The sequence below is a fragment of the Lepisosteus platostomus genome, chromosome 24 (assembly GCF_059453375.1).
Source record: "Lepisosteus platostomus isolate fLepPlt1 chromosome 24, fLepPlt1.hap1, whole genome shotgun sequence".
NCBI lineage: Eukaryota > Metazoa > Chordata > Actinopteri > Semionotiformes > Lepisosteidae > Lepisosteus > Lepisosteus platostomus.
Window position 1 is genome coordinate 11186870 of NC_142634.1, and position 19289 is coordinate 11206158.

A 19289-nucleotide genomic window follows, 5' to 3' on the forward strand; every position below is an offset into this window, starting at 1 on the left:
ATTGCTGGTGTCGAATTGTAAATCCTTCTGTAATGCTGATGTTTTGTTTTAGGCTTTTTAAAGAACTTAAACACAACCTTTGAAGAAATGCAAGCCATCAGCAAAGCAGGATCTGGAATGCTGAAGTTTGTGGAAGCTGTAATGGGATACTGCGATGTAGCCAAGGAAATTAAACCCAAAAGAGAAAAGGTAGAATTGGCTTGTTTGGTATTGTATTAATTACACAATATAAAAATGGATGGGCTGGTGCAGAGCTAATTCAGGAACAGGTAAAGGAACCTACCATATGCAGATATACAGGTATATTACCGGTAGCAAAATTGTAATTGATCCCACCTGGCTATAAAAGAAATGCCTGGCTCACTGTTTCAATCTGCAACAAATCTTCCTTTGGACTATCTGTATTTTTATTTTGCAGGGCTATAAAAAGTACAAATCTTGGATAAAAGCACTTATTAAAATAATTTCACAACTAAATCACATTGCTAGATGCAACAATAGATCAGTAAATCACCAAGGAGAAAGCTTTGATTCACAGATGGACCACATGTGCTGAATTCGGTGTGTGAAGATTCTCAAGTCTCAATGTTTTGCGATCGTTGATTCTCCTGCTGTACTCCTAGGTGGCCAGGTTGGAAAAGAACTTTTTCCAGAGCAAGAGGGAGCTAGAGCGTATCCAGAACGAGCTGGGGGCCATCCAGAGGGAGCTGAAGGCCCTGGGGGATAAGTACGAGGAGGCCATGTGGGAGAAGCAGCAGCTGCAGGCGGAGGCAGAGGTCATGGAGAGGCGGCTCATCGCCGCAGACAAGCTCATCTCAGGACTGGGATCTGAGAATGTCCGGTAAGCAGCATGGAGGGCTCATCACAGTGCTGTAGCACGCAGTTTTGTCTGTGATTTAAAGGTGACTCCGAGGGCTTTTGAGTAACATTTGAAAACAACTCAGAACAGATCTAGAAGACCTCATGTATTTAAAACTCAGTTGAAAGAAGATTTAACACTGCGGTGGATTTCCTCATAAAAAAAAAGATATAGCCGGCATAAAACCTAACTATACCATACCTGCTCCCCGTGCTGTGTGTTCTCAGGTGGACCAATGACCTGGAAGAGCTGAAACAGAAGAGGGTCCGCCTGCTGGGGGACTGCCTGATCTGCGCCGCCTTCCTCAGTTATGAGGGGGCCTTCAGCTGGGACTTCCGCAAAGAGATGGTGTACGAGAAGTGGCAGCAGGATGTGCTGCAGAGGGGCATCCCCGTCAGCCAGCCCTTTCGGGTCGAGAGCCTGCTGACCGACGAGGTGGAGATCAGCAGGTGTGTGTTCCGCGGGGCAGTGGCACTCGCATGCTGACACTCTTCCCCCAGCACCGCAAAGCCGGGAAATCGGGAAGGCAGGCACCCCTGAGCATCGCCGGTAATGAAGCTGGCAACTTCTTAGATGCAGCCATCATTGTCAAATGTAACTTACGGGAGAATTTTCTAAACTTTCCAATGGGAATTCCAGTAGCCTCCAATTTACCATGCAACTAATTGGCCTCATCACAGTATCCTGGAGGGAGCTTTGTGTCCTGTATTTCAACAGTGATGATATTATGGAATGCTGTTTTTTTAGAAAATCCTCTACTTTTTATTGGTGTAGGAAAAAAAGAAAAAACATTATATAACTTGGGCAGTTACATTTGCTAGTCATCTTTATTTTTTAGGAAAAAAAAACACATTTAATTCTTAAGCTTTAAAATCAACACTAATCTGTCAGTGAGTTCTCATAGAGTTGATATCTTTCTACACTAGATGGCAGAATTTGCCTTTTTTTTACATCTTGATTCATACAACTCAACTCAGTTGTATGAACTCTGAGAGAATCTAAAAAAACATTACTGGTCAAAGACCGTAGCCTTCCCTATAGCTGCAAAGGAACAAGTAAAGCTTTATTCCATGCTGAAAAGAGAAGAAACACAACTTTTCGGCTGTGGAGCCTTCTTCTCTGTAGCTACTGTCTGCAATCCTTGTTTATTCCTACTACTAACCATCCATCCTTTATCTAAACGATCTTCCAGTTGAGGTACATGGGGAGCCAGAGGCTTTCCCCGCAAGCAACAGGTGTAAGACAGGGTCCACCCTGGATGGGGACGCCAGTCCATCGCAGTGCTGACTCACAGACACGTGCATGCTCACACCTCGACGCCAATTAACTGACCAGTATATCTTTGGACCCTGGGAGGAAAGCAGAGCATGCGACTAGAATCCCCAGGAACATGGGGTGAACATCCACACTCCACACAGATAGCACCCCAGGTCCAAAGTTAATCCCAAGGCCTTACCTCTGCGAAGTTGTTCCCATGCTAACCCCCTGTGCCACCTTGCTACCCTACTAAGCATGCATGCATTACTTTAAATGCGTTGTGCTGTTGTGTAGGTGGGGCTCTGAAGGCTTGCCTCCAGACGAGCTGTCGGTTCAGAACGGCATCCTGACCACACGGGCCAGCCGCTTTCCCATGTGTATTGACCCCCAGCAGCAAGCCCTGAACTGGATCAAGAAGAAGGAAGGGCGCAACAATCTCAAGGTACAAAACAAATCCAAATGCCAGTTTTTAAGAAGGTACATCGACTGTATGGCCTTAAGAAATATTTCCAAATCAAGTGTGCTGTGCCTGTATATTCCCTTTCATTCTGATTTGTCTTTTTTGTGTTTTTAATTTTATCCCCACTCAATGTAGAACTGCCAGTTGCTTCTTTGCAGCTGTGCTCTTGTGCTGCAGAGCCATTGGTCCTTTAATACTGGTCACATTACCAGGTACTTGGCACCTTCCACGGGAGAATTTGCACGATTCGGAGGAGTGGTGCATTTCTCACTGTCACGTAAGCCTGCTGGTGCCCAGGAAGGGAGTTGCTGGAGAACTGGGTGAGCCTGGGTTAAGTAATGCCAACCCTACCCCATGATGGAGTTCTGCCAGTTGTGCAATGCCCTTGGGGAATTATGGTCACAGCCAGTGAGTGCTATAACTCGTGCAGTAGTTTTTTTCTTGTGAACATATGTTCAGGAAAGAGCAAGAAGAAGAATTAACGGTTATAAACTTAAATCTCATACAGAAATTAGAATGTATTCCTCTTGATAGGAGGAAGCACCTGCCTGTGTTCTCAAGATTTTTGCACTAGCAAAATGTCATTTAGCTGTATGTCCTTCTGTAAAAGCATTTTTTGTGACTGAATTTCACCAAGTGCAATCTAAGGGTATCTCATTCTTCACCCTATCTTGTAAGATAGATTTTTATATTATTGTCAGGTCCACCAGCAAATGCTGTAATACCTGAAGATTATTAATAATTTAATCTTCCTCACTAAGAGGCACTTTGTGCAAGTTTGTCAGTATTGCATTTTGTAGTGTTCTATAAATCCTTATAAGATTGTTTTTTAATCAATATACATTGAATTTCATAGCATGTGTTCAAAAGATTCTCCTGAGAAGTTTTGAATATCACTATTTTGTTCCAGATTTCCTCTTTCAATGATCCAGATTTCCTCAAGCAGCTAGAAATGGCAATCAAGTATGGCTTCCCCTTCCTGTTCCAAGACGTTGATGAGTACATCGATCCCGTGATCGACAATGTCCTCGAGAAGAACATTAAAGGAGCTCAGGGTCGGCAGATCATTGTGCTTGGTGATAAGGAAGTGGACTACGACCCAAACTTTAAACTCTACTTGAACACCAAACTGGCCAACCCAAAATATTCCCCTTCAGTGTTTGGAAAGGCAATGGTCATTAACTACACAGGTATTAAAAAATAATCTAGCATCACAAGATACTGTAGCACTCAAACCTGGAATTTGATTGTGTTGAGTACAATACCATTAAGGAGTCTTAGCATGTGTCTTGAGTTAGTACATCAGTGTGATCTTAATATTAGATTGCATAAAGTGTAATTTTATCATGCTATTCTTAAGGAGATTGTAATAAAGCAGTTTTAAATTTAGTCAACCTGGACTCAGATATTGTACTCTGTAATTCATGTACTGTTGAATTACATAAAAAGCATGCAAGTGAACATGAAGGTCCTGAGTAGTCAGTCTGTAGGATGGTCTCCAGCTCCCCAAATAAGGCTGGTATGTTGTGAATGGACCTCTCCTGTTCTGTGCGCAGTGACTCTGAAGGGCCTGGAGGACCAGCTGCTCAGCGTGATTGTGGGCTTCGAGAGGAAGGAGCTGGAGGAGCAGCGTGCTCGTCTGATTCAGGAGACGAGCGAGAACAAGAAGCTGCTGAAGGACCTGGAGGACTCGCTGCTGCGGGAGCTGTTCACCTCCACTGGGAACATGCTGGACAACGTGGAGCTGGTCCAGACCCTGGAGGAGACCAAGTCCAAGGCCACCGAAGTGAGTCCTGCACCGGCCGAACCAACACCACAACACCACATCGCCGAATTCTCATTCCACCCACTGGCACTCTGGGAATCCTACCATTAATTTGGCAGGCTGCTAATATTCAGTGTGATGTACAAGGGTTATGATTACCTGTTTGTTTTACAAGTTAATTTTAGCTCCATTTTATATTGCTGGGTTTGTTGGAGAAATCTGAGTGAGTAAATCCTCCTGTCAGGATGCCAGAACTGGCCATAAAATCAATTCTCACATACTGTAGATCGTCTCAAGTGGAGACAGTTTTAGAATATATTTACTCTTTGAGAAATATGGTGATTTTAACAGCTAATTCTGCAATCATTCATTTCTTTTTTATCTCCTTCAGTCCTTTGCTTGGAGTTTCTAGCAAACTTATAATGTAAATTCAGGGAATGAAGGTCTTATTATTAAGTTTGTTAAATGTATTTGTGCAGTGAAACCAGTTCAAACAGATTTTTTGGGGTTTTCATTAAGAGAGAGTAATGGTGTTTTTTTGATTGATGCAGGCAATAAAAGTCGGTTTTCCCATGCCTAATGGCACTGAGTTTGTTCCTGTGTTTTGCTGTTCGAAGGTGTCGGAGAAACTGAAACTGGCAGAGAAGACAGCAGTTGACATTGACAAACTACGTGATGGTTACAGGCCTGCTGCCAAGAGAGGTGCCATTTTATTCTTCGTGCTGGCTGAGATGGCGCTGGTGAACACCATGTACCAGTACTCCCTGGCTTCTTACCTGGACGTTTTTGATTTTTCCTTGCGGAAGTCACTGCCAGACTCCATCCTGGTCAAGAGACTGAAGAACATCATGGATACACTCACTCACAACGTCTATAACTATGGCTGCACTGGTTAGTGTCGGGGTCAGACTAAGAGAAAACTATTTACGGTGCGAGCTCATTGCTCACTTATTTTGAAAGTATACTCTTCAGTCCTGCAGCATATTCTTGCTTCTTGTTGCAAGTAGTGGTAAACATAAATTACAAATCAAGCTTTAAAAAATATTATGATTGTTTTCTAGATCACATGGGAAAACAAAAATATAGATATCTGTATTTTAACACATATAGTATGAATTAATATTAATATAGTATGAAGTAATATTAATAATTACTAATATTTGTATTATTTTATGATTGGTCCTTGCATGTCAATGTTATTAGGAATCCATCATTAGTCTGTTTGGTAATAAATGAAGTTACTATTCTACTAGAAAGCTACATTGATAATATTTTGCAATATTTTTTGTTCACAGGCTTGTTTGAGAAGCATAAACTGCTCTTCTCATTTAACATGACCATCAAAATAGAGCAGGCAGAGGCAAGAGCACCACAGGAAGAGCTGGATTTCTTCCTCAAGGGTAGGGCTGTCCACACTCCCATCACCATACTGTACTTACAGCTGCTTCTGTTTCACTTAATGTGGATGTGATCTGCCTATACACTTGCATGTGATAGTAATTATATTGCAGGATATTTTATTAGAATTGACTTTTGGTGTCTAGGATGGGAATTTTATGGATAACACAAGACATGAAATATCTACATATAAAACTCAGATTAATGTGATAATTACACTCAAAAATAATTAGCAGATTATATTTAACCACATTTTATTACATTTTTAAAACGCAACAAAAAACAAATTACTATAGGTATATGAAAAATATGCAGAGAAGGAAACTCACAAAAGTGAACAGATAGGGGCAGGGCAGAGGGTATATAGTAGAGAGCAATAGTATATTTGATATAAACTTTGTCTGCAAATGAATGCAAGTGTTTTTTTAAGGTTATTGTGGTCTTGCAAGGCCTGCAGACCAAAGACAACATGCCTGAAGGCTGATCATAGCTAGGAAATCGTCAACAAAAGCATTATTCAGATCTGGAGCGTGTTGGTGCATTAGTAGCAGATTTGGCCCGTGGGGTCTCAAATGCATTTACACAGGCTGAAGTGGTGGCCTTCTCAGACAGAATTCGCAGTCCTCCTGGGACACATAAACACATTGGTACCAAACCTAACAGGCTGCTAATGTGCTACCAAATGCTCCGAAAAACACAAAAACCACAGGAGAAAAATATGCATTTAGAGGAAGGTTACTTTTATTCCTATCTGCAGCAACTTAGTATGAGGATTTTAGGGAAAGGGGGAAATGGTTTTCTGATTTTATTCAAAACTGCTTTTCTTTTTAAAGACACCAGTGATTTTCTCCCTTAGGGTTCATTTATAGAACTGAATCTAAAATAGGAAGATATTTTTTCTTGTTTTCTTCAAAGAGGCTTATAAAAAGCCTTAAAATAGACACAGCTGCCAAGATTTGAGCTGTGGCAATGCAGTGCTTGTATAGAGAGATCAATAGTGCATTTTTACATTATTTCCAGATTCAAACAAATGCATCCTTTATCACTATGCAGGGTAGATTGCTTTACAATATAGTTTAATGCTAAATTATAATTGCTTTAACTGCCAAAGGCTGTTTAACGTTCATGTCAGCTGTTTTACTCACAGAGAGACATTTTAAAAGTTGAACAAACAAACATGGATCAGCCACAAAAATCAGGGCTTAAAAGGTGTGGCAGGAAATTGCAAGTGCAAGCCAGAAATGGCCCTGTTAAAGCAGACAGGGTCAATGAACCTCACTTTCTAAATTGTTCTGCTTCTGGTAAGAACAATAAGAAAGTGATCTGTTTGCTATTTCTGCTGGATTGTTTTATATTTTAATTGCTTGAGAAATGTAGTTTTTGCCAGAGTTTGTTTTTAAAATCTCAGTTATATTACACGGTTATTATATGAGAGACAGTCACACATTGGGTTTAAAGAAGCCTGACGTTCTCCAGGCAGGAAGGGTGCTGTTATATAAAGATTCCCCCACTGTTGTCTGCACATTCCAGGCACAGTTTATGCACTGGGTCAGCAATACCGGCTCCTGCTGCTGAAGCAGCTGTGGGAGGCTGTGTACTGTATGTTGCACAGGGCAGCCTGGGACTGTATTCCTTGTTGCATTGGCACCTCCACGCCCTCATTACAAAGCTACTGAAGCTCCCCTGCATGTGCATTGCCAACAGGATGTATCCTCTCACATTCCAGCCCCCAAGGCTGTCCACACAGGTGTAGGTCACTGTTCTTCCACACGGGGGCAGCACTGCAAGCGTGACCAGCTCCTCTGAAGTGGGCTGGATAAACATTTCTATTTACTTTAAAGCACCGAGAAGCAAAAGGCATCATTTAAATGTCGTCTGGAATTTGGGTTACTGCATGGTTCTTATATGTTTTATTAAAGTTAAAAATTTGGATATTAAAAACAACAAGTTGGTTTGTGATTGCCTCTTAAAAATGCTCAGTCAAAATATGGCATTTTCCCCCTGACCTGTCAGTGTGGTTTATCAATGATGAGCGGGTTTCTTCTCTTCCTCTGGAGATTGCTCACTGTTCACAGATTGACTACACAGTTAGCAATGATCCCAGCCTTTCAATAAAAAACTCTCCAATCACTATGAACAGCTTGTCCTGAGTGCTGCTCAGCTATGTTGCTGCAGTGTTCTGCATTGCTCAGCAGGCAGCATTTTTTAAATGACAAGTGTTCTGATATCTCGTTCATGTCTATAGCTGCAATCACAGTAGCTCTAAGCCTAAGATCAAATGGTAAATAGTGCTAATAGCTATATTGTACACCTTATCTTTCAGTGGTTTGACAGGATTTTGTCATGCCAATAATTTTACAGAAAATATTGTAATTCAACTCCATTATCATCAACAGCTTTTAATGTTACAGCATTTGAGTTCGAACAGCATTGTATTTATTCACAGAAATACATATTTTAATGCACATTGCATGTTTGTACACTCTACAATGTATCAACCATTAATTCTCATTCAAAATCAACCTGTGTTTCTAATATGATATGAAACGGACTGAGACGTTTAGGCCAGTTAGCGGTGTCATATAAAAACTTTGTGGCAGAGGTAAACATTCATTACATTACAAAGTTAAAAGGGTCTAAGTTTAAAGCATGGGCTTTAGTTCCGTCCTTGGGATAAAGGTGATAGAGCTGGATTAAGGGCAGGTATATGCTGCTTCAGTCCTGAAGGGGATTGCTGGGACACTGCCTTATGTTTGGGATGAGGCTGGCTGGGTATTGGCGAGAGGGCCGTGTAACAGATCGGTAGGGAACAGATGAAAGCTACATGGCTGTAGGGCTAATGTCTCCCTCTTTGCTCAGGAAACCTCTCCCTGGAGAAAAGCAAGCAGAAAAAGCCTTGCAGCTGGCTGCCGGATCAGGGCTGGGAGGACATTGTGCGTCTGGCTGAGCTGTTCCCCGGGGTGTTCGGCACGTTGCCCGACGACTTGCCGAAGCACGAGGCGGAGTGGAAATCGGTGAGTGCCTCCGCGTCTCGCAAGGCTGCAGAATGTTGTACTTTTGCCCTGTTTGGTGAGAGCAGAGGGAGAGGCTGTCCAACTAGGTGAGACACATTTCCTGTCCTGAAAATGAGACTGTGATCAGTTGTGGTTGTAGGTGATCAGCACTTTGTTAAATACAACTCACAGATAATTGCCCTTTAAATATAAAGATGTTTACTTCATCGTAGCAAATGAGCTCTCAGGATACTGTCATCCCTCTTCTCTTTGTTTGATGTGAAGAAATGATTTGTTTTTGAGTGAACAATGTACACTACAAATGGGTCAGTGAGCTTTATTTCAGATCATGTATATGTGAAGTATGTGTGTATTCTTTCCCAGGAGTTGAACAGTTATTATATTTAACATGGAATAAGAATGTGCATTTTCCTGGAATACTGTAGATGTATGTAAGGGGCATTGGTCCCTTAACTACTGTAAATAAAAAATACGCCACCAGGAAAGGAGGTGGAGAGGACTGTATGTGTACTAGTATCAGAATGTTTTATGTTTGTTTGTTGTTACATCAGTATTCCATTGAACTGACATCTGGTGTCTTTGTCTGTCTTATTGGATCCTAGTGGTATGATTTAGATGGGCCAGAACAAGCCGCTTTCCCGCTGAAATACAAGGAGGTCTTGACAGCCTTCCAGAAGCTGCTGCTGCTGCGCTGCTTTCGTGTGGACCGTGTGTACCGCGCTGTCACCGATTATGTAACAGTGACCATGGGGGAAAAGTGAGTGACATTTTCACAGGGCCTCACCCTCCTTTCACACAGACACTCGTATCCTTTATCCGCCTGAACCCAGCGAGAGCATCTCACAATAGCTCATAATCATAATTCCTGCTGCATGGAGACCAAGTTACATAGGTTGACTCTGACTACGAAGCTTGAATGTATGACTTCTGTCAAATACAGCAACCCAAACCTGATGGAGTTGCCAAATGGCGTGTGCATCTCCTGAATGCTTTCCTCATGAAATTTTTAAGAAGCCAAAAAAATCCCAAGCACAGTAAATCAATTATTCATACCAGTGGTGTTGGGGGAAAAAAAGAAAAAGCTGATGCTGTTAGGTGTTGATCTATAATTTAAATCCCCAGGTTTCTGAAGTAATTCTGTTCTGGATAATTAGCGACAGATGAGTCTACATTTTATTACAGGACTGTCTTCATTATTTATGCAAGATTTTTTTAAAAAGGAAAGCACCTTCCAATGGATAACCCTTACACCAGTAAAGCCACAACAACACACTGATGCTCATCACATTTCTTCTATCTGAGAGAGCATTGTGCCTTCTTGTTTTTCCGACAGCTTTCTCTGACTCCAGAGTCTCCGGGTCATGAAAATTTGTGTTCGTCTGTAGGAGAAAAAAGCAGCTGTTTCAGTGTGTTCTGAAAGTGTAAAATATCCCTATCTGTTTTTCTTGTTGCCTCCAGGTATGTACAGCCTCCAGTCATCAGTTTTGAGGCTATCTTTGAGCAGAGCACTCCCACCTCTCCCATCGTGTTCATCCTGAGTCCCGGCTCGGACCCAGCCAGCGATCTGATGAAACTGGCAGAGAGGACAGGCTTCGGGGGCAGCCGGCTGAAGTTTCTAGCCATGGGCCAGGGTCAGGAGAAGGTACAGGAGCTCACTGTGTGGTCACTGTGATTTTGCTTGGTCATAATCTGTGCATACAGAAGCACTCTCCACCTCAGCCTCTTGGGATATAGTGGTTCCTGAAAATATACTGTATGGATGGACAGAAGGGTACAATATAATGTAAATTCGAATTAATGCTGGTATATTGTAATACATAAATTGCATTGGTGGACATATATGTTGTTAAAGTGTCCTTAAAAAAGAGCAGCTCACCAGGCCAGAGCTTGTCCTCGTGTCTGTAGCGTTAACAGGACTCGAGAGTGTCAGACTCCTGGATGGACAGCTGGGCACAGCTGGGTAAACTAGAGCACCTGGGGTACATTATCATGTTCTGTATAAGTGTCCTCATTATAATGGAATATTTTCTTGATCAATAGAAGTATGTCCCAATGATTTCAAATAAAACAGAACAGGATAAATCAACAGCTCCAAATAATCTTCAGGACTAATTTGAAAATCATATGAACAGCTGTAATGTTGGAGGAATTAAAGCACTGGATCAGGTGTCTTCATTAAGAATGGTAGGGAAAGCAGAAAGGAGCTGTATGCAGTCAGTACCAGAATAGAAAGAGGGGAAGGCAGCTTGTGCAATTTAATAGTTTGATCGATCCACTCAGGGTTTGTATTCCTCTGAGTCTGTCTGTTTTATGGATGCTGCAAAAAAAACAAATTTTATTAGGCGCAATGTTTAACGAATATGGAAATTTACATATCTTTGGGCTTCATTTATACATTTTAAAGAATCATTACCTGTACTCACATAGTCCAGCTGTTCAGCTTTTATAAAACGCTTAAGTGTTTTATTTATGTGAGATATATTGTATCTTTGTTACACTTTCATGAAGCTTTTTTATTCAACACTCAGAAGCTAAATATCCGTTGCCTTCATCATTTGAAAAACTCTGATTTAAAACACAACCAATGTACTCACACAATATGAAAGGACTAAAGTTTAAAAACTTTAATTAGAAATAGATGTTGGGTGTTTGTTCATTGTTATTTAAAATATGTTTTTTAATGGGAATGTTCTTGTTGATACTTGTTATTTCACCATCTCCACCAGGTGGCACTGCAGCTGTTAGAGACGGCTGTTTCTCGGGGGCAGTGGCTCATGCTGCAGAACTGTCACTTGCTGGTGAAGTGGCTGAAGGAGCTGGAGAAGTCTCTGGAGAGAATCACCAAACCCCACCCAGACTTCCGCCTCTGGCTCACCACTGACCCCACCAAGGACTTCCCTATCGGAATCCTGCAGAAGTCATTGAAGGTATTGTACTGTACATGTGCAGTGAGACCATGTGCAGACAAGATCAATTGTACCTTATAAAACAAGGCTGCAATGTTACTGGACATGGCTTTATAATCTGAACCTAGCTGTTTTAATTGGCTGTTATTTGTGATTTATTAGTTAGAATTGGTTGGAAAAATAACTGATTTCTCTGAGATGTTAATCTTATAGAATATTTTAGTAAAAAATGTTATAATCTTAAGAGTTACTTCACTGAGGTCACCTTTAGCAATTAAAAACATACAAATAAAGAGCAATACAATATAAATAATGTAGCTCAAGCTCTTGATCGCTCCTCTGGGCGTTTGGAACTAGCTACCCAACCATGATTTTGAAGTTGACTTTAAAATCCAAAATTGACTTCCAAGATGTGGCTTGAAGATATTCTTGGAGCAACCAAAAGACAGGGCAATTGTTGCCTCCTATTTGTAACTTTTCTAATGCTCTTATATCATTCCAAAGCATTTCAGTGGCTCTGAATTAAGGCTGACGTGAATAGAGTGACTATGCAGTATTTTTTACATATTTATTTATAGGATTTGGTAAAAACAAATGAAAATTAAAATCAGAGCAATGTTATACAATTGAAGTACATTTAAATTATACATTTTATAAAATCACATGGCTGTTGGTAGTGAGCTGTAAAGGTCAGTCAGTGATCTTTGGCAGCCAGTGGATAGTGTCAAGGTATTTTGTAGGATGCATTTACTGAAAAAGTCTTCAATAGAAGAAGTTGAGGTTACTTAGAGTGCAATCACTGGAAGTGTGGACTTTATACTTAATTTTGATAAAAAGAAGGCAAAATGTAATTATCTTACAAACTGTCAGAACATGAAATAAAGCTTTGACACACTGTGAAACATGGTATCAATTGAACCATGTAAAGTAAATATTTTCACTAATTCCAAGTGTTGCAAAACTCTCTCATCCAGAGTATGTGGGTGGAGCGGCCTGCTTCCAGTCCAGCAAAATCAAGTGCCTAGCTAAAGGATAGTAAAGACATTATCATCTGACTGCAGTTCCAGAAAAGATATCTTAACTAGGTGGGTTGGCAAAAAAGGCAGTCAGTGGACTAGCATCAGGGCACTTTCCGTAGGATGCATTTATTGCAAAAGTATTAGAGATCCAAAAAGTACAGAATGCTGGATAAACTCAAAACATATAAAGTACCTGCTGCTGCCATCATTCAATAAGGGATACATTTTTTCAAGTTAAATTTTAGACTGTTGTAGATGATGAACGATCTTCAATGGTACACATCCACTGTAGAAATCTGTACATGTGTTTTCCTGTCATTCAGCTGTTTGATTTTCACAATGTTAACAGCTGCTATGAAAGACACCAGCACTTCATAGTCTTACCTCCTGTGCCTTGTGTCCTCCTCCCAGGTGGTGACTGAGCCCCCGAACGGGCTGAAGCTGAACATGAGAGCCACGTACTTCAAGATCCCTCACGAGGCCCTGTCAGAGTGCCCTCACCCAGCCTTCAAGAGCCTGGTGTACGTGCTGGCCTTCTTCCACGCTGTGGTGCAGGAGAGGAGGAAATATGGCAAGATTGGCTGGAATGTGCCTTATGATTTCAATGAATCGGACTTCCAGGTAAGAGCGTGTTCTTTAGCTTTCCGTCTGTCTTTACAAACCCGCGTGAAGCTGGATTATGTGTAGCTCCTGTGCCTCTTTAGAAAGAGCCCCCTTTATCCTATCAACACTGCCTGTACTGTATCTGGGCAATGTGTACTGTAACCTTGAGACAATGTGGCACATCATGATAGTTGCCTGACAGTACAATACTGTATTTATTATATGCCAACATAATTATGTATTTGGTATCGTTTCCTTTCTAAGCACAAGCAATTAATTTGTAATGCATAGTCTGCACGACATACCAGCCTATTTCTTTTTATACCTTATTGTTTTCAATACTGTACATTCATTGACCAACATACTAGTAGCTTGGCTAAGTATACAACGATGTGCCTCTGTGAGCTGCAAAAACTGTTTCATGGCAAGATCAAGACATGGCATATAGTCCACAAATTTCTGTTCTTCTAGGAGAATTGTATACAGCTGATGTTGTGATGGCGATGGTGTGTGTTACTGAAGTACATATAGCAGTTTTCAATAGGATTGAGATCTAGGGGTTGTTCTGCTCAGGGAAGAAGAAAGTACATCTCATGCTCCTCAAAATCATCCACGCATTGCATGACATTGATAGAGTCTGTTAATTTAATTGGGAGGGGTCCTTTTTTATTATAACTCAGAAAAAACAGTCCACATGCATTTCTTTTCCAGCATAGCATTGCACTGACCCGTACAGTTTCGGACTTGTCTGAGCACACGATGATACTAAAGATTTGATTGCTTTCATATGCATTACCTGCTGGTTGCTAAAGCTACTGTACTTTCAAAACCCTTTCAGGTTTGCATGGAAATCTTAAACACTTACCTAACCAAATCCTACCATCAAGGAGACAGTAAGATTCCATGGGGGAGTCTGAAGTACCTGATTGGAGAGGTAGGGCTCATCTGTGCTTTCTGTTGTTTTACATGTGAAGCTGGTCTTTGCAACATGATGCATAGACCTCTCTCATCTTTTGTCCAACGCTGTGCAGGTGATGTATGGAGGCCGTGCCATAGACAGCTTTGACAGAAGGATCCTCACTGTCTACATGGATGAATATCTGGGGGATTTTATATTTGATACCTTCCAGCCCTTTCATTTCTTTAAGAACAAGGAAGTGGACTACAAGATTCCAGAAGCTGGACCCAAAGATAACTATGTTGGTGAGGTTTACCTGCAGTTTCATTTGATCTATGAGTAGGATTTTAAGTATTTTACTTGACTGTTGTTGCTTTTTATTACACTGATTTTTTATTTAGCTAAAAATAGCATTTTTAAACAGTGCATACTGTAATTCTGTAATTGTTCTAGCATTTTTAAAACCTGCAATGTGAACTGGGTGTTGTAATTAATATGTTAATAAACATTTAGAATAATTACATTATAGTAACACTTTACCTTTAGATATTCAGCTAACGAGGTATGCTGATTTGATCAAAAATGGAAAGTCTTTTTTACTCCCAGTGGTAGGATTATTGGAGTTTTAAAAAAATGCATAGAAACAATGTGATGTGTATGAATATTTCAGCGGAAATTGAATCCCTCCCTCTGGCCAACACTCCTGAGGTGTTTGGCCTTCACTCCAATGCTGAAATTGGCTACTACACCCAGGCAGCCCGGGACATGTGGACACACCTGATAGAGCTGCAGCCACAGACAGGTGAGACAGACCGTGCAGGATGACCTTCTGTCTTTTCTTACTATAGTTCTGCATTGGCGTTGTTCATTCTGTAGTGAGAAGCAGTGTCGTTTTCTGTAAAACTTCTACATTTTCAAAAAGATGAGAATACAAACTATATGATCCATAAAACCAGAACAGACTTAACAATTTAGGAACACTTCATGGAGTTCACGTTGTGTTTTGTCACATGTTTGTCACATTTAAGTGATTGAGACACTAACTCAGGTTTATCACTCTAGCAAGAGCCTCAGTAAAGCAAAGGTGATCTCCAGCTCCTGTTTTCCTGTCTGATAGGGGAGTCTGGAGGAGGTATCAGCCGGGATGAGTACATCAGCCAGGTTGCCAAGGACATCCAGAACAAGCTGCCCAGAGTGTTTGACCTGGACGTGATCCGGAAGAAGTTTGGCCTGGAGATCTCGCCCACCTCCGTTGTGCTGCTGCAGGAGCTGGAACGTTTCAACAGGCTGGTGGTGCGCATGGCCCGCTCCCTGGCTGAGCTGCAGAGGGTGAGCAGCGCACTGCACCGTTTAAACCTGCTGTTTATGTAGCTGGTGTGCAGTGTAGTGAATGAATACTTGCTTGTATCAGTGAACTATTGGAATGACATACTCTCTCAGGCACTTTCCTGCTGCTTTTAATTAATAACAGATAGTGTTTAGAAATGCATTTCTCAGGATTCTGATCTTTCCTTCTCAAAGCCTTTTTTATTTTCTTCTTGCTTTAGGTTCGCAAAATATTAACTACAAATTCACGGACTGTGGTCAGAAGTAGTGATGGCTTATTTAGTGCTCCAGGTTATGCATTCAGAGTTTTGTAACTAGGAACGGAAACACTAAAGTAGTGAGAAAACTGAAAAAAGATCCAGATCAAATGTCTAACTTGCAAAACTTGAGCATGACTGAAGAGGCTGCAAAAAGATCTAGACCAGCTGAGATGCTTATTATTTTGTAGTCCTATTATGCTTGTCAAAATAAATTTTCTTTAGGGTGACCGTAGAGCTCAGTAAAAATTGGCTTGTAAGTGGTTCCTTTTATTGATCGTCAAGTTGTGTTAAAACACAAATCATTTGTAAAGCTGTAAAGTGTGAAAATCTGTCACGCTGTGCCAGGCTCTGGCTGGAGAGGTGGGCATGAGCAGCGAGCTGGACGAAGTGGCACGGGCCCTTTTCAACGGTCAAATCCCTGCCATCTGGCGGAAACTGGCACCCGACACCCTCAAGTCCCTGGGCAACTGGATGATCCATTTCAAGAGGAGGTTTGAGCAGTACAGCTCATGGGTAAGCCTAAGGACTATACTAAAGAGATGTAAAAGTATTTAGTTTTAGAAATCAGAATAGATAAAAAAATATAAACGTTTCCATTTCAAATATTCACATCCACTTTTAAATAGATGTGCCAATTAATCTTTAATATTATTATTGCTTGTAGTGTTTTAATTTTGCTATATATATATAAAAGTTTTTGGAAGTATTTTCACACTACTGTGCAGTATTTCACCATGTTTTAGAAGATTTCTTAAAACCCATCACCTGCCATAATTAAAATAGACAATCATCATAATTATAAGCACTGTCGTTTTATGATCTGATCAGATGAGACCCCTCATGCTGCTTCTGCATTTGGTCCTGTTCCCTAGGTTGAAGATGGAGAGCCCAATGTGATGTGGCTCTCTGGACTGCACATCCCTGAGTCTTATCTCACTGCTTTGGTCCAAGCTACCTGCCGCAAGAACTGCTGGCCTCTAGACCGGTCCACCCTCTACACTCAGGTCACCAAATACCGTACCGAGGAGGAGGTCACCGAGAGGCCAGGTCAAGGTACAGCTCCCCTCCTCATAGCTCATCTCACTGCAGAACTCTTGACTAGCGGGACTGCACTGACGCTGCAGACAGCACCTCTCAACCCTGAAACCGCTGGTATAATTATACAGGCTTTTCAACTGATGTTGTATATCATCTAATTTCCACTTGAACAGGACGCACAGAATTCCTTGTTATGTTGTAGTGTGAGTGGTTGAAAGGGCTCACTATTAGTAGTGATGAAAATGGCCTTTTTAGCACTTTGAATCACACAAAAAGCCAGTGAGATAATTACAGTTTTAAAAAAGCAATTATGATGGAGTTTAAAGAGTGCTAATAATAGACTTTTACATACTTGTTGAATAATACCATTTTCAATAATGATATCATTTTAATGTAAAGAGAGCATTTTTAAAATAATTCTAAGAAATAGAGAGGATACTACATTTTGCAGAGGTGAGCCTACTGTACCTAGTGTTTTATGGTGGCAAAGTACACAAAATGGACCAAATGATGTTTGTTCTTCAAATCTTCCACATCAGATTGTACTGTGTTAGTCCATACCAACTGAAGAGGTCCCGCTGCCTTTACTCAGGGATCAAAATCCATCTTAACACAATCAAGGCAACAGTTTTTGACAGTGCTCTGGCCGCCAGCAGCCTTTATTATTAGATTATAGCATGCTTTCTGTGTACTATGAAAGGAAAGATCTTGAAAGGGAGAGGCAATGCAGAAGTCCGTGTGGCTTTCACAATTGCAAGCGCATCCAGATCAATGGAAATATCCCTGTTAAAGAATCGAGAAGTAGATTCTCATAGGGGTATTGCTCTAAGTCTTTTTTATGGTTTAAATGATTCATGATTTTGGGTAACAGTATCGCTGTTTTCCAGGATGCTTTGTGTCTGGGTTGTATCTGGAGGGGGCAGACTGGGATATCGAGCAAGGCTGTCTGGTTCGCAGTAAACCCAAAGCGCTTGTTGTGCAGCTGCCCGTTCTGAAGGTCATTCCGATTGAATCCCACCGCCTGAAGCTCCAGGTACGAGGAATCTCCTAAAGCACGCTCACGTTCACCTTGTGTGCAAGTACTGAGAGAAACCGGAAAGAATAATCTGAGAAATGTGTTGTGACATGCAGGTGATAAATTAACGCACTCTGGGTGGCATTGCTTCGCATCCAGCAGTTACTATTTACCTTTATTCTTGAAAATCAGTGGTATACTGTAGTTTATCCATCAATCTATTTTCTAACTGCTTCTTCCAGTTCAGGATCTCAGGTGAGCCAGAGTCTGTTCCGGCAAACAACAGGTGCAAGGCAGAGTGCACTCTGGGTGGAACACCATTCCATCGCAGGGCAGACTCACAGACACAAGCACATCACAATGATCTAAAGAAGAAGTGCTCTTTATTATATTTGTGGAAGAAATGTATATTTCACAATGTTCAACTTGAAGTCAAGCAAAACAGTTTTTGTAATATCTGCCAGTAGTAAATGTTTTACACATTGAAGCTGAATTTTGTGCAATTCTCGGGCAAACATCATAGAAACCACACTGAGTTTCCAGTTACTGCATTGTTTTATGCACAAGTGAGCTGTCTTTCCCTGCAGGCTACCTGACCTTGTGAACTGCATCACAAGTGAACTCCTGCTGCGCTACAGTACTGATGGTTTTATCTCCACTGCTTTCAGAGCTAGCACATCCGGGGAGTTCAGTGAAACAGGTTGCGCTGATTGTCATTTACTCGTTCCTTCCCCAGAACACATTAAGGACACCAGTGTACACAACGTCAATGAGAAGAAACGCGATGGGTGTAGGCCTGGTGTTCGAGTCAGACCTCTTCACTACCATGCACGCCTCCCACTGGGTCCTGCAGGGCGTCTGTCTGTGCCTCAACTCCGACTGAGGCAGCAGCACTTCAGAGTACAGTCTAGCCCATTGCTGCCTCGTTCAAATTCACAAATCTGCTTGGAGTCCACATGTGGAATGTACTTTTGAAATCCAGGAAAGATTACTGTATATTTTCTTAAAAAAAGGTTTTTACCATTCTGTAAGTTAAAGTTTACATTGCAATCAAAGTTATAATGTTCTTACATAGTTTGTGAAATAAATTAAAATGTGTTACTTCAATGAGTGTGTTTATATTGTATAAACTTGAGCTGACAAGATTACTGCCAAAGTAGCTAGGAATGTTTGGAGAGTGATACCCGCAGAGCCTCTAAAACTTCTTGTGGCCTGTGATTGTGAAGAGTAGCTGGTCTTTTCGTCAGAAGTTTCTTTTGGATTAAGGTAATATATATTTTTTTAATTACAGTGAAATCACTATGTTTAAGTGTTAAGAGTATTTGTTGCGAAATGGTCATGTTTAATGTGAAATTTGAAAGTGCAGTGTCTAATAAGTATACGAGTCCAGTACTTGTAGCATATGAAAAGAATCATGACATTTTGGGTACACACACTGGTGTGCAAAAGTTTTGAACATGTATGTTATATA

The 19289-nt window shown here is 41.1% G+C and overlaps 1 protein-coding gene across 1 annotated transcript in view; it reads left to right on the forward strand.

Moving 5' to 3' along the window:
• Window positions 1-18925, forward strand: part of dnah10 (dynein axonemal heavy chain 10) — a 48471-nt gene extending 29546 nt beyond the window's left edge. Inside the window, exons 59-79 of the mRNA XM_088617835.1 lie at window positions 53-189; window positions 624-841; window positions 1087-1308; window positions 2411-2558; window positions 3487-3766; window positions 4133-4362; window positions 4959-5232; window positions 5637-5741; window positions 8599-8753; window positions 9356-9510; window positions 10212-10395; window positions 11480-11680; window positions 13090-13299; window positions 14120-14215; window positions 14313-14484; window positions 14850-14981; window positions 15297-15508; window positions 16111-16278; window positions 16638-16818; window positions 17691-17836; window positions 18555-18925. Of these exons, the coding sequence (XP_088473961.1) occupies window positions 53-189; window positions 624-841; window positions 1087-1308; window positions 2411-2558; window positions 3487-3766; window positions 4133-4362; window positions 4959-5232; window positions 5637-5741; window positions 8599-8753; window positions 9356-9510; window positions 10212-10395; window positions 11480-11680; window positions 13090-13299; window positions 14120-14215; window positions 14313-14484; window positions 14850-14981; window positions 15297-15508; window positions 16111-16278; window positions 16638-16818; window positions 17691-17836; window positions 18555-18701 (3773 nt within the window). The 3' untranslated portion in view covers window positions 18702-18925. The remainder of the gene's footprint in view (window positions 1-52; window positions 190-623; window positions 842-1086; window positions 1309-2410; window positions 2559-3486; window positions 3767-4132; window positions 4363-4958; window positions 5233-5636; window positions 5742-8598; window positions 8754-9355; window positions 9511-10211; window positions 10396-11479; window positions 11681-13089; window positions 13300-14119; window positions 14216-14312; window positions 14485-14849; window positions 14982-15296; window positions 15509-16110; window positions 16279-16637; window positions 16819-17690; window positions 17837-18554) is intronic.
• Window positions 18926-19289: the final 364 nt, after the last annotated feature.